The sequence below is a fragment of the Colletotrichum lupini genome, chromosome 4 (assembly GCF_023278565.1).
Source record: "Colletotrichum lupini chromosome 4, complete sequence".
Lineage (NCBI taxonomy): Eukaryota > Fungi > Ascomycota > Sordariomycetes > Glomerellales > Glomerellaceae > Colletotrichum > Colletotrichum lupini.
The window spans coordinates 857383-883800 of NC_064677.1; the positions used below are offsets into that span (position 1 = coordinate 857383).

A 26418-nucleotide genomic window follows, 5' to 3' on the forward strand; every position below is an offset into this window, starting at 1 on the left:
GGGATGGTTCCCTTTGTAAGCTCTCCATGTTTACGTACTACGAGTTGGTTGCGACATTGGCGAGGCCGAGGAAGAGGTCAAGGCATTAGTATTGGCATGGCTAAGTCGGATGATGAGCTTTAGAAATGGGGTATAAAATAGCCTCTGGCTCCCAGTGTCACGAGCTGAACGTCTTGCTTCTTGAAGACTTTTATTCTTGTGTCTTATTCTTAGCCATTGAAGAAAGAGAAAAGTCAATTGTAGACCCAATTGACTCCATTCCCATTCTCTGCTGCGAGCTCCCCTCTTGGCACATCGCATACCTCCAGTCCCGTCGCATCGATCCCCATCACCACGAAATCTTGGCCCAGCATGCATCTCACCCAACCCACGGCAGCCAAGCTGTTGCTTCTCTGGGCGTCAGCCAGCGAGCTGTGCTCGGCGGCACCGCACTTTGACAGCCCCCGTGAGCGTCTCCTCCGGGGCATGGACATCCCCGCGAGCTACAAGAAGAAGAGCACCAGCAACCCGTACGTTCCGGGCTTCAGGGATCCCAATGACGGCGCCGTCGACTCGGTCGGCGACGGCCTCGACCCGCTTCCCTACCGCAATGGGCTCGGCGCCTCAGTGCTGGGGCCCTGGAACAGCGAGCGCTCGCGCCAGAACCCGGATATGGTGCGGCCGCCTTCAACGGACAAGGGAAACATGCCCAACATGCGCTGGAGTTTCGCGGATTCGCATATTCGAATTGAGGTGAGTACTCAGTGATTCGAAGCCAATTGAGCTGTCAGAGTGGCACTCAAGCCACCACGCAAGCCCAAATCCATCCCAGACTAACAACATTTGCCAAATAACAGGAAGGCGGATGGACCCGACAGACAACTGTCCGTGAGCTGTCCACCAGCGTCGAGCTCGCCGGTGTGAACATGCGTCTTGGGGAGGGCGTCATTCGGGAGCTTCACTGGCACAAGGAGGCCGAATGGGCGTACGTCTTGGACGGCGAAGTTCGCGTTACAGCGCTCGACTACGAGGGCGGTAACTTTATCGACGATCTCAAGAAGGGCGGTAAGCATATGCCTCCATAACCTTTTCGATTGCTTGAAGCTGTTTATCAACATTGATCTTGCGACGATGGCAATGAAAGCTAACAATCGATACCCAATAGACCTCTGGTACTTCCCGTCAGGCGTCCCTCACTCCCTGCAAGGACTGAGTCCCAATGGCACCGAGTTCCTCCTCATCTTTGACGATGGCCGTTTCTCTGAGGAATCGACCTTTATCCTGTCAGACTGGCTCGCGCACACGCCCAAGTCAGTCATTGCCGAAAACTTCCACCTCGAGCCCGAAGTCTTCAAGCACCTCCCCGAAGGCGAGAAATATATCTTCCAGGGCACGCTCCCGGGCCCCATCGATGAGGAGCGGCCCAAGGGCAAGCACGCCAAGAAGTCCCGCTTCAACTTTACTCACAGGATGCTGGACCAGGAGCCCGAGCAGACGTCGGGTGGCGAGGTCCGCATCACCGACTCCAAGAACTTCCCCATCTCTAAGACTGTAAGGAATTGAAACCTCGACACGCTTCTAAGGATGTTCGAGACTGACAATCATGTCCCTTACAGGTTGCTGCTGCCCACCTCACGATCCAGCCTGGCGCGCTACGCGAGATGCACTGGCATCCCAATGCTGACGAGTGGTCCTTTTTCATCAAGGGTCGAGCCCGTATTACCATCTTCGCGGCTGAGGGCACTGCCCGCACTTTCGATTACGTCCCCGGCGATGTCGGTATTGTACCTAAGAACATGGGTCACTTTGTTGAGAATATCGGCGATGAGCCCATTGAGATGCTCGAGATTTTCCGGGCTGATGAGTTCCGCGATTTCTCTCTCTTCCAGTGGATGGGTGAGACACCCAAGAAGCTGGTGATTGATCACTTGTTCAAGGACGATAAGGAGAATGGTGAGAAGTTTTGGAACCAGGTGAAGGAGGCCGAGAAGGATCCCATCACCAAATTCCATAAGGATACGAGTTCCTCGCAGTCGGAGAGAGTGGAAGAGTTGTAAGATGGATCATGTACGCCGTGTAAAATGTTGTATAGGAGTGTAGAATTGTAACATCGTATTTCAGATCAGGTTTGATTGTCCATTCAATCACAGCACTTCAATTGAAAAAGGTAGTACACTAAACAATAACAGTACACGACGCATCTATACATGCTTTCTGACGTAAAGCAGACCGATCGCGGCGAAGAAGTATGCCTTCTCTACGGCTCCGTAGCTCCAATCACTCATTCAACTCGTGAGCAGACTTGATTGCTTTCGACTTTCCAGTGTCAATGACAACGGCCGGATCCTCAGGATCGCCATCGCGAGACACTTCGTTTCCGCGTTTCGTCGTGATAGACGTCCTAAGTATCGCGTTAGTCCTGTCTTCATTATGACAATGAGACCTCTCGATTGACTTACTTTTCGCCCTTCACGTCAAGGACCTTGCCCTCAGGCTGACCACTGCCCCAGTTCCAGCTGACGGTATCGCCCTTCTTAGGTCCTTTCTTGGCCTTACCGCCGCCATTTTCCTTGTCGTCGCCGTCGTCCTCCATCTCTTCGTCACCATCCTCATCCTTCTCCTCAGCCTCTTCTTCCTTCTCATCATCCCCATTCTTCTCATCCGACTTCTCAGTCGACTTGCCCTCGCCCTGGCGCGTCTGTCGCTTCTTGCTAGACCCGGTCTCCTCGCTAGCATTCTTGCGCTTGTCACCGGCCTTCTCCTCACTCTCGTCCTCGGCCTCTTCGTCAGCAGCCTCCTCTTCCTTGTCATCTTCGACCTCTTCTTCGTCCTTCTTGGAGCCGTTTTGCTTCTTGGACCCATTCGATTCGGCCTTCTCTTCGTCGCCGTTCTCTTCCTTCTTGGTAGACTTTCCATTTGACTTTGCTGCGCCATTCTCCTTGCCCTGGGCCTTGAGGAAGTCGTGCCCCCAGTTCTTCAGTGAAGCATACGACTTGCTCTTCTTCACTTCCTCGGGCGACTTATCGCTGTTCCCCTTGGACTCTTGCGCCAAGTGTCGCTTACTATTGTTGCATCACTCGATTAGCTTCTCACTCATCTCATGCTTCGCCCCGTCTCTGGCGAAAGTATACTCACCAGTACGCCACGACCTTGCGCATGTGCTCAACCTGCTCATCCGTGTACTCGTCCTCCTTCTTCTCGGGGTTCGCCTGGAGGATCTCGACAATCTTGCGCCCGCTGTCATGTCCGACCGACTCGCCCTCGCCCTCGGCGTCGTCCTTGGGCCAGCCCGCGCTGTTTGAGTCGTCCGACTTGAGCCAGGACTCGAGGTCCTCGGCCGTCATGTTGACGTACTCATTGAACTCGGAAATAACCTCTTCCTTGGCTTTAACCATTGTTGCGGCGGTAGTGTGAAATAATGGGTGATATAGCAGTCGTGGTAGGGATGCAGCTACTGTTCAAAGTTTCGTTGTATGATAATGACCAATTTTACGTAGTAGTCACAACAGCAGGCACTCGTGAGCAAGGCGCCCCTCGCAAGGAGGACCCGAGAGCTATTTGAATCAAACTCAATTCATTACCTCACTCATCATCATCCCCGTCCTTGACCTCCACTCTCAGTCCTAAAGCTCAGGTCCAGCCTTTCCTATTTTCTTTTTCCTAGTCCTCTTCCACAATTCATGGGTGCCCACAGATGCGTTCACACAAACATAGGCCGGACGCGGCCACATTCGTCATGATGTCTCGGGCTGAGGGTGGTGTCGTCATAGAAACCCCTTGCATAAGTGGCACAACTTACGCCGTGGGCGCGCCTGGTGGTCGCACTGGTGCAACATGGGGGAAAAGTCAATGAAGTTTATGGGGTCATGGTGTCGAAGCTACAGCTCCAAGCTCCAAAGTTTAAAGGTGAGCTGATAGCTGAGAGCTGGAGCTGGAGCTGAGCTCCGGGGGCTTGCTGTGAGATCTACGGCCATTGACCAATGACTTAGAAGCCTCGATTATGAGCTCTGACTTGTTTGTCTGCTTCAACATCGAGGTCTGAGCATATACGGTCAGTTCTCACATCTCAGTCCCCCCAGTTTATGATCCTGCTTGCGAATGTCACCGGCTGCGACACTGACATTGACAATGACACGAGACATCCGGCATTTGCATGGAATTCTCGTCTGTTTTTGTAGAAATACCACTATTTTACCTTTGGCCCCAAAGACCGCTCTGGGACACTCGAAGACCCAAAGTCTCACCTCAATTCTTCCGTTCCAGGCCAAGCGCCAGGCACAGATTCTTCGCGATCCCCAGATGCAGCCTTTGGCGCATTCCCCATGTCTCATGCGAACTGGCAACCGGTCTGATCCGTCTTGACAACGTCTGCGAGATTCGAGCCGAGCTGACCGGCGCGCGCGATCCAAGCCTGTCAAGAATTTATCCCGTTAGCAATTGCATGCGCTTACATTACTGGTTGCAACGCTTGCGGAAGATATTGTACCATTCCATTGCACTGTATGGGAGAGAACAGAGAGGAGAGACTTACGTCGAGGACCGCGTCCTCCGGGTTCCGCTGGCGACTGAGCACGAACAGAGTCGTAAAGTTGCTAGCCTGCACGAGCGCAAAGTCTGGGGTGTAGTCTGTGCAAAGGGAATCACATTGTCAGCTTGTAAGGACCTTGACAAGGTTTCGGCCCCAACGTGGAAGAGCAGCTCCGTGCCTGAGTACGCTCTCCCACAATTATAGGGGCGCATTGCGCGTACCTTGAACAATGTAATTCGGGCCGGCGCAATCGGGCCCGGGCTGGCCGGGGAACTGAACGCGAAGGACACCCTTGGCTCCGTACGACGGATCGGCTGGCGCGGCGGTGCCTAGGATGTTGATGGCGCGGCCCCCGGCTTCGCAGGTGTTGTTCACCTTGACGGTGCCGTTATCCTAAATAACGAATCATAGTTAGACCGTCACACATGCCCTCAAAGACAGCTACTCAAGTCGCACAGAATGGAGAAGAGTGTGTGCGCACATTGAGAGAGTACTGCGCAAAGATGCACTTGCACCCGGCAGTGAAGGGTGCAACGGTGCCGGCGACCTGGTACCAACGGCCGAGGTAGGAGTCGAGGTCGAAGGCGGCGTCCGGGGTAGGGTAGAAGCATTTTCCGTCCCAGGTAGACTGGACGACGTTGGGGATGCTCGGGGAGGGCGAGGTCTCGTTTGTGATGGCGACGGCGGACGCGACGGCTGCCCAGGAGAGGATCGTGGAGAGGGTGGACAATCTCATCGTGATGGCTTCGTCGGGGTCAGATGTCTAATAACTAGAGACAAGTCTAATAACTATGGCCGTCGCGAAGAATGTGTGGCACTTGATATTGAGTTGCAATGATAGGGTGATGCCATCGCGAGTTCATCCCATTGTGCGGCTGCTTATACCTTTTATCCAATTCATCTTCCATCGTGGGGCCGTCGCAAGACAAGAACAAACAACAGTTTTCTCATATGGTGATGAGCGCGCCAATGCTTCGCTCGCAGAACTGAGTTGTCCGAGGTCCGAATCCCAAGCTGTTAAACCCGCCGCTTTGCCCTTGCAACTTTGTGAGTATTCGAGCTATTCAGTGGGACATTGAGAGCCCAGCAGCTTGCTCCAGCTGAGCAGCACAGAGTGGTGACGACACTGATACCTCTTTGGGCTATGAATTCGTTCTTCGCCAAGTCGGTTAGCTGCGCGGCCCTGCAACGATGGAGTTCCTGTGGGCTCTCATAACTCTTCCTCGGCACTCCATGTTTGTTCTTGAAGAGCGTAACCAATGTCCCGTCAGTATTCGAATCAGTAACGGTTGCTGTGCCTCTTTAGTGGGCTTCAACAGCTCGGGTAGGCCGCACCGATCGTCAGGGCCTTGATAGCATGGTGCCGTTTTCTCCGCGCTATGGCACCGCCAATCGGCGATTTCAGCTATGGATCTGAATTTGGATGGTTCGATGTTTCTTCTCGAAAGATACTGAGCTAGTTATCAATTTGTTTTCTCGATGCACCTTGAGAACCGCACGGCTGAGACCGGCTGCAGAGATTCAGGCTCTAGATAGGGACTGGTGGGAAGAGTGGTGGCCCGCAGTGGTCACTGTCGGGCCCGAACAGACAGGCCCTGTTTACATTAGTACAAGAGTGAGTGGAACGGGTTGAACGAGCTCCTTAGCAAAGATCGTTGTTAAGAACGTCACCGATGATAAAGTTGAGTTGCAGCTATTGACCTGTCCGTTATACAGTCTTACTTTCCCTAATCGTTACCTGAACTACTGCTTCGTCGCCATGGATTTAGTTGTGTCTTTCCCAGACCACTGGAAGTCAGTTGTAATCGTCGACCAAGTATATATAAATGTCAAGTTGAACCAACAAACTCATATTGTACTTCAATTCCTGAACAAGGCTACACAATGTCTTTGCTCTGCACAATAGTACCAAAAGCATCACCAACCTCACTCAAAGCAACCTTGACGAGCTGCGCTGCATCGACGCCAGGAATATCACGATCGCCGACCGCATCCTCAGCGATCAGAACGTCAAACCCACGCTGGTCAGCTTGTCTAGCGGTAGTAGACACACAAACGTGAGCCTTGAAAACCACACATCAGCATTTAAACTTGTCATCTTGCAAAGGTAGATTCCCGCATGCGAAATGCGCCAGACTCACCATGTACCCGGTCAAAACAACCTTCTTCCCCCTCGCTCCCAACCCCTCCAAATGCGCCTGCAAATCCGTTCCCGCAAAGGAACCAGGAAACTGCTTCCTCACCACCTTTTCACCGTCCTTGGGCTTCAGCTCGTCGAACTCCTCGGCCAGCTTGGTTCCAGGCGTAAAGAGGGGAGCGCCTTCGGGCGTATCGTGGACGACGTGCACGATGCTGCTGGGCTGACCGGCGTCGCGGTACTTCTGCAGCAGAGCGGCGATGGCCTTCCGCGAGGAGGCGACGTCCCGGACGGCGAGCTTGCCTTCTGCGTACTCATTTTGAGCGTCGATGATGATGAGGGTGCTGTCGGTAGGTGAGGCCGTCGAGGGCGGGGTGCCGACGATTTGGCGGAAGGATGTTGCTGAGGCCATCGTTGAGGTGAGTCGCTAACGGTTAGTATGAAGCTGTATTTGCCAGAACCGTTGAGTTCTTAAGTTGTGCAAGACTAGGAGAGTTCCTGAGCTTGGTGAACGAAGAGAGATCAAGGTTCACTTCATGAGGTTCTTCAGCTTAGCTTGGTCAGCTTGCGATTACATGTGGGAGCCGAAGGCGCTGGTTGTCTCCGCACTTTGTCATTGAGTCCCCCGCAATTTGTCATCGATCGCGTTATGCATATTCAAGCTGTTGTTGACGCCATCAGCTAAGGGTCTTGACAGGCTGGGTAGGTGAGAGCTCTTCGGAACTGGCTCGGAATGCGATGAGGAACTGGCCGCGATGCGGAATTGGCTTCCTCAAACTTCAAGGTACTCGTATACTGAACAGGAAATGGGCGGTTCTGATTGAACTTGCTCGAATCCCTCCACAACTATCATGGCTCTCAAAGACACATCATCAAAGCGATACTATCATCAGAACTTCACTAGCATCAATCTATGGTCCTCCTTACTACCGCCCTTTACCTCCACTTGTTGTCCCACCCAGCCTGCTCAATAGCAAAGGCAATGGCCAGCTCAGAGAACCTCGCCATGTGATCAATAGAAAACACACCCGTCTCATCATCGACATCCATGGTATCCTTTTCCGTATGCACGTACGGGTCAAACTCGCCAGGGAATCCACCCGCAACGGGATTGCCCTCGGATGCAAATGTAGCAGGGAACCCGAGCTTGGTGTATGACATGTAATCCGATCCGGCGCCGGGCATGAGCTCGTAGACGCTCGTCGTGATGTTGATGTACTCCTCGCTCAGGTCCACCGCCCACTTGGTGAGCGGCGCGTCCGCATCCGTCTTGATGAACCCAATCGACTCGGTAGCGTTACGCGCGATAAAAGCCGTCATGTCGAACTCCATCATGGCGCCAATGTTGGCACCCTCCTTCTTCTTGTAGGCTGCAACGGCCTGGCTACCCAGCAACCCGCCCTCCTCGGCCGCGTACCAGTGGAACTCGACGGGTCCCTCCTTGGGCACATAGCCGCTCGTCGCGAGAACGCGGAAGGCCTCGAGAATGCTTACGGTACCGGAGCAGTCGTCGTCTGCGCCGGGGGCGGGAAGCAGAGGGAAGAGGTAGTTTGCCGAGTCTTGGTGGGCGCCGATGATGGTTAGGGGCTTGGAGAAGTCGCGGACCTTGGGCTCGAAGCGGGCGATGATGGAGGATTGGGGGAACTCGTGGGTGAAGTACTCGAGCGAGATGTGGGCGTGGAAGGGCGACTGGGCAATGATCGAGGCGACGTGGTCGTGCAGCCAGACGGAACTCTCCTCGCCGGTGACGCCGCCGTAGTATCTGTTGTAGTAGCTCGTCATGTGCTTGAGGACATTGTGCATGTTTGTCTGGTTGACTTTGGGGAAGAGGGGCTTGATGAGGCTTTGGTGTGTGATCTTGGGAAGGTCTGCGGTTGCGACGGCGTCAGCTGTCCGTATTGTACGAGGAGCAATCTCGACGAGTATTATGAATTGGACTCACTGGCTTTGCCTGCAAAGGTGTTGACGTGGTCGGCGTAAAGCTCCTGGAAATCAGTGATGTCGCGGAACTTGCGTCCCTTGCGCCGAAGACGAAGCTTATCGCCCTCCGTCATCCATTCAGCCATTTTCTCGCCATGAACGTGGATCAGTCTCGGCTCAGCGAGCGTGTCCGCCATATCGGGCTGAAAAGAAACGAGGGCGTCGACGGGGTCAGCGTATCTCTTGAGCGCCGCGAAAATTACGTCTTTGTTCTCGATCGTGAACATGGGGGCCTTATCCCAGCCTAAGTCCGCGGCAATATCGTTTATCGCCTGTTCCGTAGCGGGAGCGAGTACGCGTTGGTCGTCGGAGGAGCTGAGCACGAGCTGAGAAGAGCCCAGCAGGAGGAGCAGCTTGGCTGAGAGGGAGTAGCGCATGATGGGCAGCTTGACAAATGGGCAATGTCGATGGAGGAACTCGAGGAGAGAGCAATCCTCAATGGTATATGAGAAGAGGAGGAGGAGGGTAAGCTTTAGTTTATCAGAAAGATGAGCAAGTGGTTAGCGAGTAACCGAGCTCAGAAGGTCACCAGCGGCCGCAATGATGCAATTCTACGGCACGGAGATCCGTCAGACGGTCAGAGTCAGAGATAGCAGGGGTCCGTCGCAAAAGTCCCCTCCTCAAAGTCCCCAAAGTCCCTTTGGATGAGTGCATTATACGGTGGTCACAGCTCCAAGTCAAGGTTTCTACAGCAACAAAACGGCAGTCCACCTGAGCAAACACTCATAAGACGAGCTTCAAGAGATTTTTGCAGCCTTGGGTATGACAATAATACAAGAATGGGGTGAAAAGATAGGTGACGCTTATAGCAACTATGGCAATTATCAATAAAAGACCAACAAAGGTTAAGTTTACCGTGCAACAAATTTGTCTTGCAATGATGATTACTGTGAGTTGCGTTAAGTCACGGAGTACCTATCCAAGTAATACGCGGGCTAACCAGCAGCCCGTCTTACAGTATTGCAAGCTTAAGATTTAAGCATGTCGACATTCGCGTTGCGAGTTGCAAATCTACTGAGACTCCCATCAGAGGCACATCAACGTCAATATTGTCCACTCAAACGACATCACAGTCCAAACTGCGTCAACAGAGCTTTGGGAGGCCACGCCTCTCTTAGTCCCGGAGCCAGACGGCTCTCGAATACATGACTTCCAGACCCAACCGTCCTCTCCTCCCCGCCATCCGGCAAAGAAACTACAGCAGACGTATTCAGCGGCACCGTCAGCTCTAATACAAACTTCTCATCTGTCACAATCTCCCATCGACTCCGGACCAAGCCGTGCGGGCTCAGGTACTCGACGCTGGCGTGTCGCAGGTCCCCTCCGGGCCGAGGCCGAACCCGGAACCTCTTCCACCCGGCCTCGAGCGGTGACAGCCCCCCAATACCGGCGTGCATCCAGTTCGCGACGCTACCGAGCGCGTAATGGTTGAAGCTTGTCATCTCTCCCGGGTTGATTGTCCCGTCTTCTAGCATGCTATCCCATCTCTCCCAGACTGTGGTGGCACCCATGCGGATGGGGTATAGCCACGAGGGACACCCTGTCTCTAGAAGCATACGGTATGCGTGCTGGACGTATCCTGTCTCTGACAGCGCGTGAAGGATTACGGGCGTGCCAGCGAAGCCTGTGGACACTCTGAACTTAGAATACTGCACCGGCCGCGCGAGTCTTGCGGCTGCAGCTTCGCGTTGGGCGGTGGTGTCGTTTAAGTCGAAGAGTAGGGCCAGAGCCAGCGCCGTCTGAGAATCCGCGACGATAAAGCCTGCTTTGGTGATGTACTTGTCCTGAAAGAGCTACTTGAGCCGTTCGTGTTCAATAGCGAGTTCCTCTGCCTCAGATGGAAGATTGATGATGCTGGCGATCTGGGAGACGATGCCGGTGACGTGAACCAGATACGCGTCCGCGACGAGGGTGCCGTCCGTTCTAGCTAGACCTGGCTCGGCGGGCGGCGCGTTGGGATCAAGCCAGTCGCCCAACTGCCAAAGCGAAGAATCCCATAAGCCGTCGTCCCCGCGCTTGATGGACTTGAGGTAGTCTCTCATACCCGGATACGTCTCTTGCAAGACGCCCGCGTCACCAAACCACTTATACAAAGTCCAAGGCACCAGTACAACAACATCATCCCACACTGCCTGCGGCACAGAAGGCCAAGGTCCGTCCTTCATAACGTTGGGCACCACAAGCGGGACGATACCGCCGGCGTCCTTTTGATCCAGGAGCACGTCTCGCATCCAGTTGCTCAGCATGCCCGCACAATCGTACAGAAACGAGGCCGTCGGACTAAAGATTTGGATGTCGCCCGTCCAGCCCAGGCGCTCATCGCGCTGCGGACAATCTGTGGGGACAGAGACGAAGTTCCCGCGCATGCTCCAGACGACGTTGTGGTGGAGCGTGTTGACGTCGTCGTTGGAGCAGGAGAAGAAGCCTGTCCGCTGCATATCTGTGTGCATGACGACGGCTGACAGTGAGTCTAGCGTCACGTCGTCCCAGTCGTCCAGCTCGACGTAGCGGAAGCCGTGGTAGGTGAAGTGAGGGGACCAGCTCTCTAGGACTCGGCCGCCGCCGAAGATGATCGTATCGGTCGCCTTTGCTGCACGGAGGGGTCGCGTTCCGAGTTGGCCGTTTTCAAGGACCTCCGCGTGGCGGATGGTGAGGCGGTGGCCGTCTGGCTTTGCGAGCTTTGGGATGACAAGTTTGCCGACGAGATTCTGACCAAAGTCGACGAGTGTCTTGCCGTTGATGTCTTTGGAGACTTTGATGGGTTTGAGGGTCTCCGTTGTTCGGACTGGTGGAGAGGATGCTGCTATGAGTGTAGGTTTCGGAAACGGTAGCGTCTCGACGGGGGTCCATCCGCTGTGGTCGTCGTGATGCCAGTCGTTTACTTCGAGGCCGAGATCGTACGTCTCACCGTCGTAGATGTCGCTTCCGACGATTGGTGAGGACCTGCACTCCCATGAATCGTCGGTCACAAGCTTCAAAGCTGGTCCTGCTCTATCGTCGTCGCGGATCTCGAGCTGAGCTAGTACACCGATGCGGTCGCCGTAGAAGCAGGTTAAGCCCTCGCCCCAAAGAATTCGGCCCGCATACCACCCTTCGCTGACTTCCACTGTGAGAACGTTCCGTTGTCCAGGCTTTAGGAGATGCGCTACATCGAAGACCTGGTATTGAATGCGATGTTGGTAAGCAGTCCATCCGGGGGCGAGCCACTCGTTTCCGATGCGGTGGCCGTTGAGGTACGCTTCGTATCAGCCTAGCGCTGTGATGTAGAGTCTGGTAATACCGCCGCCTTTCACATCGGGGCAGTCAAATACTTGACGGAATCGGACCGGCCGGATTCCCCGCTCATCGGGGTGTGAAGCGGTACGCGGGGGCGCGGTGATGGGCGTAGCTTTCCAGTCATCGAGGGAGAGCAGAGCGGTCTCTACGCTCGCCTCCAAGGACCATCCAGAGTCCATTCGGGCATTGTCCGAGGTCCCGTAAGACTTAACGACGACTGTCGCCCTTTCTCCTGTTGCCAAAGGAGTGTCGGGCCATGGAATGAGTACTGTCGAAGCGTCCTCGATGTGGAATTCCCGGGCCGGCGGAGAGCCACGTGAGATTTTGATATCGTACGATGTCTGCTGCCAATTCTTTGCTATAGGGTCGGACTCGACGCGCCATGAGACGCGAGGGGTAGGAGAAGAGACACCAAGTCCGGTGGGATGGTGCTCGAAGCGCAAAGACGTGATCTTGAGTTGAGCCATCTTCACATTCTGGGCAAAGGGTGCAAATGTATGTACTCGACTTTTAGGGACACACAAGGTTTAAATCAGCCAGAGTTGCTCTCCGGGCTTTACACCAACGGCTTCTCCTGCAGGGTCCCGCCAAGGGGGGGGTAAACGATGTTAAACATGATCCACGGCCCCCGGGGATCGGCTCATGGCTTCGGCTTCTCTTTTTGACTTAAGAGTTCATCGAACCCCGCGGCCGGTGACATCAGCACCGAAACCCCGAGGTCCTGGCCCCGCCGTGCCGGCAAAGTTGAGGCCGAAGACGAAAACGCATCGGCCGATGCCAGTGCAGACTCTCACTTCTAGACATACACTCTCATATACGAAACCGTTGAGTGCCAAATTTAAGCTATCAGATAGAAGTTCTGGCCAGGGTTACGAAAAACCTATTGGTATTCTCTCACTCTGTGAGCTCCAGACGTTCATAACGCAGTGCCAAGAAATCACATCTGGATATTGTAGAACATGAAGCCCGATCAAGTCGGTCCATCGTAAGTATCGAAACCCCATAAGATTCTTAACGTCACGTGTTAGTTGCACGATCTGGCGATGTTGCGAAAGATACGCTCTTCTTCTCATTTTCTCTCACCGACACTCACCTGAACAACCTCTCGGTGACCCCCTCTCGCTGACATGTCGGTCTAGGTCCGTCCCTGAAGACTTGAACGCACCATAGGGAGTAAACACCCCCTTTCTAAACCCCCCAAAGGCCAATCATCAGCGGTCGACTTCCCCGCAAGTTCCGCTAACTTGGGTTCCCCGCAGCAATCAATGCGCCCATCTCCCCCCAGGGTTCGGCGCACTTAGCCATTGGACGCCAGCAACATCCCAAATCCGCTAGTCGGGCAATTTTCGATGGGAGCAACGCAGTAGAGAGCCCAGAGGAGGTCACAGGTGAAGAGGAGATCCAGTCCTTTTTCTCCTCCCGCATGACCTACCGAAACCTTCCGATCCATGAGGTGGGCTTTGGCCGATTTCACGATACTTGGGTTGGGCTTCACTTCCATGTGTTCAAGACTGATTCTAGCCGGTGAGCAGTTGCATCAACGCCATCAACTACGTTTCTCACAATGCTCTCGCCCATGGCTAAGGATGACGAATCAACCGCGGCACCCTTCGACCGGGTAGAGAACACAGGCTCTCAGTCTCAGTCACAACCTCAGTCTCACTCTCACTCTCACTCTCACTCTCACTCGCGTTCTCATGCACAATCTCACTCCCAATCCCAAGCATTTTCACACTTCGGATCAGCCGTGACACCAGGTGCCTCGTCAACATGGGGCCTCGGCGAGCCAACACCCTCACACCATCTCTCATCCGAAGCATCAACGTCGCCGGCCGAGTCGTGGAGGCTGGATGAGTTCGTCACCGACCCCGGCTATCTCGCGTATCAAGAGGAGCTGAGATGCCTCATCTTCAACACGGCGCAAACGGCAGCTCCCACGCGAGAGGGGACGCCGGAGGCAGCTGATGGCGGCTTTTCTGCTGGGGGCTTCGCGGCGCCGGGTACCATCTTAGGCGACGAGGGAGCCGCGCGACGGCAGGCCGGCCAGATTCTAGGGACAGGTCGGAGGTTGGAGTATTTGAAAAACTACGTCGGAGAAGTCGCGACATGGGTGAGTTTGCATCACATCTAACCTATTTACCACACCGTTGCCGATCCTCATTCTTCACAATAGCTCGACATGTTCGACAGCGACAGGGCTTTCGGCATACAAGTTCCTGTCCTTGCCCGGAGTTCCCCTGCACTCCTCTACGCCGTCCTCGCCCTCTCGGCGCGACAGATGGAGCGAAAAGAGGGGAAACAAACATCATTTGACAGCCTCGAGCTGTACCAGGAAGCTATCCGCCTACTAACGCCATTGCTGCAATCACGAGACCAAAAAATCATTCCCATCTGCACGATTCTATGCTGTCTCGAGATGATGTCTGCCAGTGCCCAGGACTGGAGGAAACACCTCGAGGGGTGTGCCGCGCTCTTTGAATCATTCTACGTTCACGGTTTCAGCGGCGGACTACTTCAAGCCGTCTTCTGGTGTTACGCACGAATGGGTGTGTTCCAGTCCCTTGACTTCTTGATTCTACAAATGAATATTCTCTCTAACACAATCAACAGATCTTTGCGGTGCCCTCATTTCTGATGGAACAGAAAGCACCCTTCTCACCCCCTCAAAATGGCTCCCCAACGGCGCCTCGCACAACGAAGCAAGTGAGCTCTTCCACCAGTCCGGAACTCCCGACATGCACGCCAACTACGCCGTCTACCTCTGCGCCAAAGTCTGCGAGCTCGTCGCCGACAGGACGCGCTACTTTGAGCTCGGCGACGCCAGCGGCTGCAGTAGCCCTGACGAGCTTACCGACCGCTGGATCCGCCTTTGGGAAGACCTCCAAGCCTGGACGCGCGACCGCCCGCCAGAGCTGCTGCCAGTCCAGAGCATCCAGAGCAGCCCGTTCCCTCAGATTCTGTTCCTGCACTGGGCGGCCATCTCTTCGAACCAGCTGTATCACACGGCCTGTACGCTCTTGCTCGGGTCCATGCCGCGGCCGCTTAACCTTAAGCTGAGTGGCGTCACGGGCTCTGCCATCTGGCATGCGAAATGCATCTGCGGTATATCGCTCGCGAACCCACACCAGGGCTGCTTGAATAACGCCATCCAGCCCCTTTGGGTCGCGGGTCGACTTCTCAGTCACAAGTCGGAGCACGCTCTTCTCGTGAAGCTTATCCGCAGCATCGAGGCCGTGACGGGATGGGGCACATGTTGGAGAATCGACGATCTGGAGGCCGCTTGGGGCTACAAAGTCCGCAAAGAACTCAGGATCGCGGACATGGTTAGGTGATTCGATTTTCATTATCATGATAATTACTTCAACTGCTTGTGTGGTAATGGTTACCTTGACTGGAGGGGAACGTGGTGTGCCCGCGTCCACAAAGCATGACTATCTACATCAACCCCCAATCCTCTCGAACTTTCGTCGAGAAGCCGTCGACGTTCCATCCAGTCATGGATTTGATACGATCAAAGCACCCCAAAATCGCCTTTTGCTGAGGCTCGTACGTCATCCGCTGTGCGGCCAGATATAATGACGCGACCAAGCAAAGATCCCAACTATCTCTCCGGTCATTGTTCAGCGCGATCCCACAGACGCGCTGAGCATGCCAAAGCGGCGACATGGACGAAGACGACGACTTCTTACCCGCTGCCGTCGCCGCCTGTAACGTCCGTGGTTTATTCTGAAGCAGCAGCAACATGGCCGTGTGATATAGCTGATTCGCAAAGACCGCGGCCCCGTTGGTGAAGAGGACGACGGGGAACAGCGTCTCGTCGCCGCCATCCATCTCCACCATGGGGCGAAATTCCTGCGCCCGGTTGGTGTACCAGGACCCGAGGGCGTCGCTGAGTATCGTCCAGCGGTGGACGGGCGTGAGCGGGACGCCGCCGCCGAGGTCGAGATCGGCTGGGGTTTGTGGTGGGAGGCTGCCTGAGCAGAAGTTGATTACCTTTGCGCAGAGGAGGAGGGGTTCGATGGTGTATTGAAAAATTGTCTCCGCGATGGTGGAGGAGTTCCACTGTTGTGGGGTCGGGTTGTAGGATAGATGTTCGGGGATCGAGATGGGAGCCCCAGTTACGAGTGCGGCTGCAAGTTCTACGTTTTATTAGCCTTTGACTAGCTGTGATGTGACTCATACATCACGAAAGGGGTGTTGGAACGGCGAGTATACCTAGTCGAACCAAGACTGATAATATCGAAACGGTCTTTGGAGTTGCTTCCGCCAGTGCCACATTCCAAAAGTTGTGATCTATGCTACTCGACAGGCTATTCCAGCTGCTGGGGATGTCGGAGATGAATTGGCATGCCGTAGATAGAGTCAAGTGGACCAGATCGCTGTCGTTGATGACCGGTCCGCTGAGCTGAAAAGCTTTCGTCTCAGCCAGAGACTTGAGGTATCCGACGTCGCCGGATACGATGCGCAGATCGGCCTGCTGTGCCGTTGCAGCAACGGCAAGAAGCGAGTGAAGCACCGATTCGGATTCGATGGCGAGGCGAGAAACGTAGAGACCAAAGGTTTGTCCCATATCACACAAGTCAAGCTGCGGAGCAATCATCATTAGCAATTCAACAACCAAACCCTCACACACACAAGGCTTGGTGTTGGACTCACCCATGGCGCGAGCTGATACCTAAAGTGACGCAACAGCTGCAGCAGGCGATCTTGCGAAATGCCGCCAGCAGCAGACACGCCAGACCCTCTCCTCTCCCTCGTTGAGTTCGGCGACAGCGACATCATCTCTCCGGGGCTCACCACACCGATACTATCACCACCAACAACCGCAAAGGACCCGGAGCCATGATCAGGCGACTGACCTAGCCCCGCTGGCCCTTCGTTTCCGAGCGACAGCAAGACATTCAAGGCCGTCTCGTAGGCAGCGTCATTATTTGGTGATGGCCCCGTCAGCTTCCCCGTGATATCAAGATTTCGCACCGGTGATGAGAGGCTATCATGACTCCCGAGGCTACCCAGACTCTGTGGTGGCCGCCATTGCTCGAGCGGTGGGTGCTGGCGGCTGTGATTCAGCGTCGCGAGGCTCGGCTCGAGAGGTGATGGTTTAGTCGTCGCCGCTGGCGATGGTTCTGGGGGTTGGGTATCTGCGTGGAAGGTTATCACCGTTTGCGTTGGCGTTTGCGAAGGCGGCGGTGGCGGTAGAGATGAGTGGTTGCGGTTCAGATCGTTTGCGACATTCCCGTTGACTCCATGTTGCTCGCGCGGCGGAGACGATGCATGTAATGACGGATCTTTGGCGGCTTGTTTGGACGACCCGGCACCTACGAACTAGATCTATGTGTGAGTCGAGAAACACTAAGCCGGGTGATGGTTCCTAGTAGTTTACGGACCTGAAGGCGCGAGTATTTTGGCGTTGTCGCATCGGGCACCTTGGGCGAAGATGACACCGTCAATGCATTCTTATTCAAGAATGTCAGTCTGGGGCCGTAGTGGCACTCAAAGTTTCCGTCGATGCAGCGCTGACATCGCGGCTTTCCTTCATCGCCTACATTTGGTCAATAAAGAGTGTCAACAGTAACTTGATGAAGCGTCACCGAGTAAACATAGCTAAGCTGCAGTGTCATGCGACGTCATGCCAGCTCTGCTCGGTGAGATAACATCTCAGTGGGTCTTGAACAACATTTACGAGCATTACGAAAAGAGACCTGGAGACAGTGAGAGAGGCTTACATTTGCGGCGTCGGACCCGACATTTCATACACCCCGTCCGCGTCCTCTTGTGCCTCTGTTTCGAACCTCCTGCTCCTGCTCCAGAGCCGCTTGCTGATACTGAATCCGTATCATCCGTCATTATCGCAACCAGCTGCTATGTTTGGGGTGCTTGTTGTGTGCCCATGGCTGAAGAACGGACAACAGCGGCTGGAGGGGATAATCTTGTCGGATTGGGAAGGCGGAAAAGGTCCCCAACAAATAGTGGAGGGTTTCCCGAGGTACGGACGGGCTCGACTCCAGGAACTCTAGGGCTATGGATGGGGAAGAAAGAGCTTTGCTGGAGTCTCTGGAGAAAGTTGGTGTGTGTGGAACAGGGGAAGGACCGGTTTACAGCGACAAGTCGGGGCTTAGTTGACGCGAGTGCGGTTCGGGATAAGTGTTTGCAGGGACAGTGCTGTTTGTGGATATTACCCGTGGGGTTTGATCACTGATGGGATGATTTTCATGCTTTGGCGAGTGAGACGACGTTCAGTAAGTCTGCGGTAAATACGCGACGAGTCTTAAATCTGAGATTTACTCTGGCCGGACATCTTCCGATACGATCCGTGTATACTTCTCTTGAGTCTGTATACTAATAACCACTAGACACTCAGCTCACAATCCCCATTCAACTATGAGGTGGACGGCAGAGAAGCTCATCTCCTTGAAGCGGGCTTCTAACCCCTCGTAGAACCCAGTCGAACACGAGTCAAACCGGGGGACGCTAAGCGCGGGGATACATGCTCTTTTCTGAATCATCAAGGCTTAAGATTGCCATATCCGGTAAGCTCTGCCACCTTGCCTCTCAGGCTCAACCCCTCCATGATGATGCTCAGAAGAACAGCCGGAGGGATGGGTGCTCTACTGACGGAGGCGGGGTTGTGTGCGCTTTTTGACTGAGGGCGGGGTTAAACGCAAGGAAAAAAAAGTAGAATCTTGTCACAGAGCATATTAGAACTCAAAGCTCGTCATTCTAGAGCAACCTCATCTCATACATCACGCAACTTCACTTCCTGTCACTCTAGTATCTATACCCCCTTTTCAAAATCTTCATAATGGGCAAGGACACCATCACTCTCGCTTCCGGCCGTGAGATGCCCCTCGTGGGCTTCGGTCTGTGGAAGGTTCCCCGCGAGACCTGCGCCGATACCGTCTACAACGTGAGTTTCATCCAAGCGCTCAGCTCTACGCACAAGTGAACATGTTTTCTAATCCGTGACTGTAATCAATTAGGCTATCAAGACCGGTTACCGCCTCTTCGATGGCGCCTACGACTATCAGAATGAGAAGGAGGCCGGCGAGGGTGTTCGCCGCGCCATCGCCGACGGTCTGGTGAAGCGTGAGGACATCTTCATCACCACCAAGCTGTGGAACAACTACCACCGCAAGGAGCATGCCGTCGCCATGGCAAAGAAGCAGAACGAGACCTGGGGCCTGGGCTACATTGACCTGTTCCTCATTCACTTCCCTGTTGCACTCAAGTACATTGAGCCCTCCAAGCTCGAGTACCCCGTAAGTTCATGAATGCCATCATCATTTTAACCAAAGATTTGCTGACTTGGAGACCCCAAGTGCTGGTGGATGGACGCCGCGCAGACCATCGTCGAGCCCGACAACGTCCCCATCCGCGAGACCTGGGAGTGCATGGAGCAGATCGCAGACGAGGGCATCGCAAAGTCCATCGGCGTCTCCAACTTCCAGGCCCAGTCCCTCTACGACATCCAGTCCTACGCCCGCCACCCCATCTCCGCCCTGCAGATCGAGCACCACCCGTACCTCGTCCAGCCCGACCTCATCTCCATGGCCCAGGAGAACAAGATCGCCGTCACGGCCTACTCCTCCTTTGGCCCCCAGTCCTTCCTCGAGATCTCCAACAAGCGCGCCACCGGCGCTCAGGGCCTCTTTGAGGTCGATGCCATTAAGGCGATCGCGGACAAGTACAAGGTCACTCCCGCGCAGGTCCTGCTGCGCTGGGCTACCCAGCGCGGCGTCGCTGTCATTCCCAAGAGCAACAGCCAGCACCGCCTGAAGCAGAACCTCGAGGTCAACGGCTTTGACCTGACTGCCGAGGAGATCGAGTCCATCTCTGACCTTGACCGTGGTCTCCGCTTCAACGACCCTGGGTTCTACCTGCCCCAGCGCCCTCTGCGCATCTTCGCATAAACGAAGTCTGAGATGAGAGTTGCGGTATTATATGGATCTGGATAAAAGGAACCTTGACGGGATTAGTAGTCATAGAACCTGCTACGAATTAATGAAAACAATTTTGCCCAACTATCACGCCCTCGTTCGTGTTTTCTTGTGCCTGTGTCTGATGAGCGACAAGTATCCATTCCAACAACAAGAGTGAATGCACTTGCTCGTCATCTTCAAGTCTAGGCTCTGATACTGCCGCGATTGCGTCGAATTGGCCGTGCTGTCTGTCGCCGAACCCGCATCGATGCCGGCTCGGAACTCGGCGGCTTCGGGGGTGACAAAACCAACCGCTTCCCATAGATCGTCCAGAGCCAATCATCTGGACGAACTACACACAGCCGGCATGTTCCCCGGCGCAACGATCTAGAACTGCCGGGCGGTGCTTAACATATCCAAATCAGGCAATGACTTGAGCAAGGCGCGACAGAAGAGGCATTCTTAATCGCTCGGTCGGTTCCCCGCATGTTGCCCAGACCCTTAGCTAGGTTGAGCTGTTGGAAATTCGGACATTGTTACCGGCAGAGGGGTATCACACGACGATGGAAAAAAATAATAATTGTTTGACGGGACAGGACGCATAGAGGGTTATAGACTAAGAGCGCTTCCTCAACGAATCCTGTCAAATTGAGATGTCTAGCCGTTTCCCCTTTCACATCACGTTTCTTCCAGCGACTGTCCTTAAACATTTGTTTCTCTCTTCCGTGTTGATCCCAACTACATCGTTTCGACATTGCTAGCAGTTGTCCATATACTTGTAAAAGCAGTCGTTCCTCTAAGTCACTGTCATCTCCCTTGCATTTTATTCCCGGAGACCAACCACCTGCAGGATGGTCGCTACCACGATGTCGCCAGAGGCGCCTGTCAATGGCATTGCGCCCGCAAAGTCCAATGGCGTTGTCGTTGTAACAGAATTGAAGCAACACGACCACCACCATCACCACGAGCCTACCGCGGTCAGTGCCAACCAAGAAACCATCCAGGCGCCGCTACCGAACCCTTCGCTGGTAGTCACAGCCGATCACCAGCTCAAGGCAGAGGAAGCGCCCGTTCTCGCACCAAAGGCGGGAGAGGCATTGGTCCACGTCAAGGCTACCGGAGTGTGCGGGTAAGTCTTTCTAGTCTCGTTCAAATGCGTCGAACACGCAACCCGCCTCAGTCCGACAGAGCTCAGCCTTACTTTGCGAAAGATCATGAAGGCAAACGCTGACTTTCGGGACGCTCTGCAGGTCTGACATCCACTTCTGGAAGACGGGCCGCATCGGAACGCTTGTGTTCGAGGGAGACTGCATCATCGGCCACGAGGCAGCAGGTGTCGTCATCCGCGTTGGCGAGGGCGTCAAGAACCTCAAGCCGGGAGACCGCGTCGCGATCGAACCAGGCGTGCCCTGTGGCGAATGCTTCCTCTGCGTCGACGGACGGTACAACCTCTGCGAAGATGTCCAGTTCTCTGGTGTTTACCCATACCATGGCACGATCCAGCGATACAAGTGCCACCCGGCCAAGTGGCTTCACAAGTAAGTCGAGCTTACCCTCTAAGAAAAACTCAATTGGATATATGTAGACATGTACCTAAACCCGGACTCTGTTCAGGCTCCCCGACAACATCTCCTACGCCGAAGGCGCCCTCCTCGAACCCTTGAGCGTTGGCATGCACGGCATCCGCACCGCAGGCCTCTCTCTCGGCGTCGGCGCTGTCGTATGCGGTGCAGGCCCCATCGGCCTTGTCACCCTCGCCGCGGCGCGGGCCTCGGGCGCTCACCCGCTCGTCATCACCGACATTGAGCCCTCCCGCCTCGCCTTCGCCAAGACGTTAGTCCCGAGTGTCATTACATACAAGATTGACCCCGCGCTTGGCAACGAGGGCAACGGCAAGGCTATTCGCAAGCTGTTTGGCGACGACGAGTACAGCGCGCCCAGAACGGTGCTTGAGTGCACCGGTGTCGAGAGCAGCATCTGCACTGCCGCTTTCACTGTTCGTCGTGGTGGTACGGTTATGGTTATTGGTGTTGGAAGGGAGATTATGAACAACTTGCCATTTATGCACATTTCTCTTGCCGAGGTAGGTCGACATGCATACGGACTTGAACCAGAGCTGGGGACTAACAGGATTTCTCTAGATCAAGCTCGAGTTCATCAACAGATACCGCGACACGTGGCCTGCGGGCATCGCCTGCCTGAGCAGCGGCATCCTCGACCTCAAGAGCCTCATTTCTCACACTTTCCCTCTCGAGAAGGCAGTCGACGCCCTTACCCTCGCGTCAGACTACAGAAATGGTAGCATCAAGGTTCAGATTGTAGATGAGACTGACTCGCCCATCTTCTGAGGCGATATGCAGGGAGTTGAGGGTTTAATATTAGGGGGCATGGGCTAGTCTAGCCAGGTAATGAGAATTGCATGAATTAGCATACTCAGCGTATATGGCGTTACGGTTTATCAGTTATATATATACAAGCAATTTTCTTACGGATCCATTCGTCACAATTCAGCTTTGATCCACGTTCCATGGTCATGTTCTTCATTGATACGGCTGGAGACCTCGGGGTTTGGGCTCAGATGAGCACAGCTTCTTGCAACTTCATGCTACCCTGCTACGCTTTCTATGGAACTACCTTAGACTGTGGATGACTACTGGGAGTAACTTGTTGTTCCTCGCCTACTCATACTATGTGTTGGCCTCACTGACCAGGCCTGTCCTCGTGGATGACATGGACGTCCGACCCATTGTATACTGCAACCGCCAGAACCTCCCGGTGACGATAGTCAGCCCACCCTTCGGTCCATACCATGGCATGCATTGGAGGGTGTGGGTCTTCAAATTGGTCAATGATCTGGCACTTCCAGGGCCTATCTGACTGTTCCAAGTGAATTTCTTGCGACATCATAGTGTGGATAATCGCCGCGTCAAGCTGTCTGAGCACTGGGAGGAAGTGAGGAGAAGCCTCAGGGGTCGGAGACTCCATCCACAGATCTTCAAAGTGCTCTAGATATCTCTGTTCCGCCCGTCTTCTTCGACTGTCCGGAAACCGTGAGACTGGAGGCGGGTACCAGTAAAGGATGAACTCGCACATCTTGGTGCCGTAGCGGATCTTATAGACCATGTCCATTCTCTTCCTTTCCGGGTTTGACGGCCAGTGTTTGTTAAGTGCCATATATGGTGCTGCACTATCCGGCCATGTTGACAAGCCAAATGTTACCGATTCTATGATTGGGATCTGCCGATACTCATCTTGGGTAGGATAGGTCTGCACTTCTTCGTAAGCAGGAGGGGGTGGATCGTCAGGCTGGCGGTGTTGAGGGTGACGGCGAGGAGTGTCATCATTCTCGTGGCCTAAGCCAGGGTAATTGGGTGGTCGTGCGCTCATTGTTCTTGTTGGGTGAGAAATGATTGATGCCCTTTCTTAGGGCCGCATGAGTGTGGTCATGAATTAAGTCTTTATACTTGGTTTAGTTCATACCTCAGCAACCCGGTGTTGGTGAATCAAGGCAATACTGGGTCATTCAGTGCCAGTGGACAATTTCACTTCCTAGGAACTTAGCCTAGTTTCCATTCACGCTATGCATATATCTCAGATAATCAGGATTGTTTCAGGGTCTGATTAGATGAAAGTTTCTTTCCATGTTGCTTTGCAAGATTCAAGCTACTTCAGGTAAGTTGGCATCGAGTGTAGCTGACTTAGACTCGCAATATAGATGATATACGGGCCATTTGACAGAGATTAGAAGGATTTCATGAGACCGTACATGACTCTCCCAGTTGCTGGGCAAGTACAATCCAATTTCCAACGGAAGTGGCATTAGATATCAGCCTTGTCGCTAGATCAATTCGGATGATATCATTTCCGGTAAACGCAACTGGCGTTCCAGCCGGTACCGTTCTTGACGCAATGTTAACCATCTGTTTTCTCCTTGGCTCATAAGCGTCAGACTCACGAGTTATAACCAGTCGTAACGGCGGTGTACTGCCAGTTGTACGCAATCTGGTCGCATGCATGGAGCATAAAGTTAGGCGTCTGCGTCACGTTGGCTGTCGTCGCGTTGCCAGGTGCTGTCAGGGCGGCCCAGAGTCCATCGATGCCGATAGTTGGAGGCCCAAATGCGTCGTCGTAGCTCGTGAGATTTTGAGAAACGATGGTCGCTAGCTCCGCCTTGCTAGAAACGCCAGGGGTTGAGAAGACGCTGAGCCACCGTCTTGTGATATCCCATGCTTCGTCTTCGCAAAGACACAATGCTATCTCTTTTCTAGGAGATAGAAATGAACCAGTGGTCACCGCTGCAAGAGCAGTGAGTAAAGTTGATGCTAAAGCAAGAAGACGCATTATGATCAGGATAGGTACCAGAATTACAGACACTAGTGGTGTAATTGATTTTCTCTCAAGGAGACCCGTCCTCTTAAGTTTCCAACATCTTCCTTTCCACGTGGCATAGATTGTAGGCTCATTCCTAGAGCGGAAACGAAACCATCAAAACAATATCACAGGAATGCGCAAATTCAGTAGCTTTCGGCTGGTCCCGCGAGAATATCAGTCGATACTGATTGAGAGGAATGTGGCGGTTGAACTTGCCTGCATCCGGAGGTCCTCGAGGCGCCACAACAGTAGACACCAGGCAAATTGAACTTGACTGACAGCCCTTTTGCGTTTGCGGTCAATACATATCTTGGCCAACAAGGTGGTATGCAGTGAAAATTGAGAAAAAGAACCTAGAAACGTTCACCTAATCGGATAAGTAGCAATCATGCCATCTGTTTGGTTCAAGTACGAGTGAGACATCTTCTGGCGTCTCGTATGATTCTGGGAGTTTCTATTTTATTTTCAGCCGCACGACAAGACATAACAGCGAATCGTCATGTGGAGATTACTGCTCTAGAGACTGGAGACAACGGTGCTATTTTCTACGGACTATGATCACGTCTAAGCCTGCATGCAGAAGTACGTTTGAGGTCTGGATTGCTCAATGTCAAATTACTTTTGTATATTCGAGACTCATATGGGCATCAGCGAGACGGTTCTTGGAGTTGATCGTCGATGCTGATATGGGAAAGATCCGGCTGTAGAACGCTTTTGTATCGTAAAACATCGGCACATCATGGATGACACACCTATTACCCATAGGTTTGTCTGCTTTACGGACCCCGTTTATCAGGAAGAGATTTTGGTTTCTTCTCTTCTGCTAAAGTATGACAAGTTGGAGAATGCAGAAATTCTCTATCTCGCTCGCGGGAAGGTAATTGGGGATCCATCAGCCAACGCGGCTACAGGCCCTTGAGTTCTATCAGTCAAGATCTCAATTGTGCGGGGATAGACTTTTCAGTTAGAAATCGATGGATAAAGCCCATGTATCCCGGGTCGCCTAACCAAAGCTTCAGTTCGATGTCCTTGAGACGCTGATCAAGCCAAGCAAAGATCAACAAAAGCCTATTCGCTTCGCATTCTGATCTGCCCTGAGTCCTGTGCTTCTGGGCATCGCAAATGCAAAAGCCATTCAGCGGTCAAGCTCGAAGTCTCTGGACCGATCTCCACGAATCCGTGGGAAGGGAACAGAGGGAAAGATCAGCGGCCTTGGCCTGCATCCTAACCTTGCAAGTTGTACGGAAAATGGAGACTATCGATCCCCAACTGCAGGTTTGAATTTCGGCAGCTGCACACCGGAGCGGACTACGCATGCTGTTGTCTCTTTGGCTGGATGCTTGTGAGGCCCAATAGGCTTCCGGACGTTTGGTCGTGTTAGTACTGACAGGGTTCAGCAGTCCACGCAACATTGAAACCGCGAGATGCGGGCGCCCGAAGCATCACGGTCAACCTGTCAAGTTTCCGCACGGAATAGTTCGTCTGAACAAGGTTAAAATTACCCTGGTCTCCGTCGACCCCGTCGTAGTATCCCTTCTTTCTCCAAAGCCCAATGGCACCGAGCGTCTGCCCACGTCGGCGCCCGCCCACCTGGGCAGCAGAAAATAGGTGGCCAGTCCGAAGAACATTCAGCAGGCAGGGGAGTTCCATTTCCCATAATCCCAGGATCTAGGTTCTCTGCACCGCTAGTCGTGTCAGACCACAGCGGGGCCGGCTCTTCTAGTGTCGGGGTCCTGGGCCCGTCGCGGGCTGTCATTGCCTGTCAAAATTGGCTAATTCCTTGGGCCGACACTTGACAAGGACCCTCTGCCCATGTCCATGTCAATCACTGCCAGAAGGAGTCTCACTTGCGGAATCTCCATCGCCTCATTTTCTCTGAGTTGGGCGGGATGGGGCCGAAAGCGCGTCTTTCTTGACGAGAAGAAAATCGCTCCATTGTGGGAAGGTGACTAGCCAGAGACTACGATTCAGGTGAAGACCTCTTTCTAAGAACTCCTCAAATCTCAGCCAGTGTGTGACAGTCTGGTTCTATCACGTCTTCTCTAGCGTTATTCAAACCTTCGTTGGAAACCCTTCTGCCGGGACTATGTAGCTCCTAGCCCTGCCTGCGGGCTAAGTGCTACCCAAATACACTCTGTAAGTTTTCATAAAATCGCTGACTGCACATAAGGGGATCGCAAAGGATGGAGACAACGCGTAGACCCTGTACCAATCCCTCCACTAAGCGT

The 26418-nt window shown here is 53.8% G+C and overlaps 14 protein-coding genes across 14 annotated transcripts; 6 read left to right on the forward strand and 8 right to left on the reverse strand.

The window, feature by feature from the left end:
* Positions 1-252: 252 nt before the first annotated feature.
* CLUP02_07359 (oxalate decarboxylase family bicupin) lies at positions 253-2036 on the forward strand (the record flags this gene model as incomplete). The annotated part of the gene is made up of 4 exons (XM_049286354.1): positions 253-732; positions 837-1044; positions 1145-1530; positions 1596-2036. Coding segments are annotated over 4 exons (1515 nt in total), but the record flags the coding sequence as incomplete, so codon positions are not given.
* A 144-nt stretch (positions 2037-2180) lies between these two features.
* Positions 2181-3374, reverse strand: CLUP02_07360 (DNA-binding protein; the record flags this gene model as incomplete). Its single annotated transcript, XM_049286355.1, has 4 exons — positions 2181-2250; positions 2282-2380; positions 2439-3041; positions 3115-3374. 4 exons carry the CDS (start codon positions 3372-3374, stop codon positions 2181-2183), a joined length of 1032 nt encoding a protein of 343 aa, XP_049143498.1.
* A 932-nt stretch (positions 3375-4306) lies between these two features.
* CLUP02_07361 (lipocalin-like domain-containing protein) lies at positions 4307-5243 on the reverse strand (the record flags this gene model as incomplete). Its single annotated transcript, XM_049286356.1, has 4 exons — positions 4307-4390; positions 4511-4605; positions 4729-4900; positions 4989-5243. 4 exons carry the CDS (start codon positions 5241-5243, stop codon positions 4307-4309), a joined length of 606 nt encoding a protein of 201 aa, XP_049143499.1.
* A 211-nt stretch (positions 5244-5454) lies between these two features.
* Positions 5455-7056, reverse strand: CLUP02_07362 (isochorismatase; the record flags this gene model as incomplete). The annotated part of the gene is made up of 8 exons (XM_049286357.1): positions 5455-5567; positions 5641-5690; positions 5765-5920; positions 5993-6046; positions 6111-6200; positions 6252-6295; positions 6391-6570; positions 6649-7056. The coding sequence occupies 8 exons, from the start codon at positions 7054-7056 to the stop codon at positions 5455-5457; spliced, it is 1095 nt and encodes a 364-aa protein (XP_049143500.1).
* A 524-nt stretch (positions 7057-7580) lies between these two features.
* Positions 7581-9001, reverse strand: CLUP02_07363 (peptidase family M28; the record flags this gene model as incomplete). The annotated part of the gene is made up of 2 exons (XM_049286358.1): positions 7581-8512; positions 8587-9001. The coding sequence occupies 2 exons, from the start codon at positions 8999-9001 to the stop codon at positions 7581-7583; spliced, it is 1347 nt and encodes a 448-aa protein (XP_049143501.1).
* A 690-nt stretch (positions 9002-9691) lies between these two features.
* Positions 9692-12367, reverse strand: CLUP02_07364 (uncharacterized protein; the record flags this gene model as incomplete). Its single annotated transcript, XM_049286359.1, has 3 exons — positions 9692-10417; positions 10508-11862; positions 11941-12367. 3 exons carry the CDS (start codon positions 12365-12367, stop codon positions 9692-9694), a joined length of 2508 nt encoding a protein of 835 aa, XP_049143502.1.
* A 175-nt stretch (positions 12368-12542) lies between these two features.
* On the forward strand, positions 12543-13428 carry CLUP02_07365 (uncharacterized protein; the record flags this gene model as incomplete). Its single annotated transcript, XM_049286360.1, has 4 exons — positions 12543-12852; positions 12929-13008; positions 13071-13133; positions 13186-13428. 4 exons carry the CDS (start codon positions 12543-12545, stop codon positions 13426-13428), a joined length of 696 nt encoding a protein of 231 aa, XP_049143503.1.
* Positions 13429-13464: 36 nt separating this feature from the next.
* Positions 13465-15232, forward strand: CLUP02_07366 (C6 zinc finger domain-containing protein; the record flags this gene model as incomplete). Its single annotated transcript, XM_049286361.1, has 3 exons — positions 13465-14010; positions 14074-14446; positions 14511-15232. 3 exons carry the CDS (start codon positions 13465-13467, stop codon positions 15230-15232), a joined length of 1641 nt encoding a protein of 546 aa, XP_049143504.1.
* A 103-nt stretch (positions 15233-15335) lies between these two features.
* CLUP02_07367 (uncharacterized protein) lies at positions 15336-18275 on the reverse strand (the record flags this gene model as incomplete). The annotated part of the gene is made up of 6 exons (XM_049286362.1): positions 15336-16039; positions 16116-16485; positions 16557-17225; positions 17288-17442; positions 17627-17759; positions 18267-18275. 6 exons carry the CDS (start codon positions 18273-18275, stop codon positions 15336-15338), a joined length of 2040 nt encoding a protein of 679 aa, XP_049143505.1.
* Positions 18276-18702: 427 nt separating this feature from the next.
* On the forward strand, positions 18703-19810 carry CLUP02_07368 (aldo/keto reductase; the record flags this gene model as incomplete). The annotated part of the gene is made up of 3 exons (XM_049286363.1): positions 18703-18807; positions 18881-19159; positions 19220-19810. 3 exons carry the CDS (start codon positions 18703-18705, stop codon positions 19808-19810), a joined length of 975 nt encoding a protein of 324 aa, XP_049143506.1.
* A 91-nt stretch (positions 19811-19901) lies between these two features.
* Positions 19902-20230, forward strand: CLUP02_07369 (uncharacterized protein; the record flags this gene model as incomplete). Its single annotated transcript, XM_049286364.1, has 3 exons — positions 19902-19993; positions 20022-20117; positions 20182-20230. 3 exons carry the CDS (start codon positions 19902-19904, stop codon positions 20228-20230), a joined length of 237 nt encoding a protein of 78 aa, XP_049143507.1.
* Positions 20231-20670: 440 nt separating this feature from the next.
* On the forward strand, positions 20671-22167 carry CLUP02_07370 (sorbitol dehydrogenase; the record flags this gene model as incomplete). Its single annotated transcript, XM_049286365.1, has 4 exons — positions 20671-20948; positions 21070-21357; positions 21434-21902; positions 21961-22167. 4 exons carry the CDS (start codon positions 20671-20673, stop codon positions 22165-22167), a joined length of 1242 nt encoding a protein of 413 aa, XP_049143508.1.
* A 352-nt stretch (positions 22168-22519) lies between these two features.
* CLUP02_07371 (uncharacterized protein) lies at positions 22520-23206 on the reverse strand (the record flags this gene model as incomplete). Its single annotated transcript, XM_049286366.1, has 1 exon — positions 22520-23206. One exon carries the CDS (start codon positions 23204-23206, stop codon positions 22520-22522), a length of 687 nt encoding a protein of 228 aa, XP_049143509.1.
* Positions 23207-23418: 212 nt separating this feature from the next.
* Positions 23419-24160, reverse strand: CLUP02_07372 (uncharacterized protein; the record flags this gene model as incomplete). Its single annotated transcript, XM_049286367.1, has 3 exons — positions 23419-23482; positions 23591-23719; positions 23775-24160. The coding sequence occupies 3 exons, from the start codon at positions 24158-24160 to the stop codon at positions 23419-23421; spliced, it is 579 nt and encodes a 192-aa protein (XP_049143510.1).
* Between the last annotated feature and the right edge of the window lie 2258 nt (positions 24161-26418).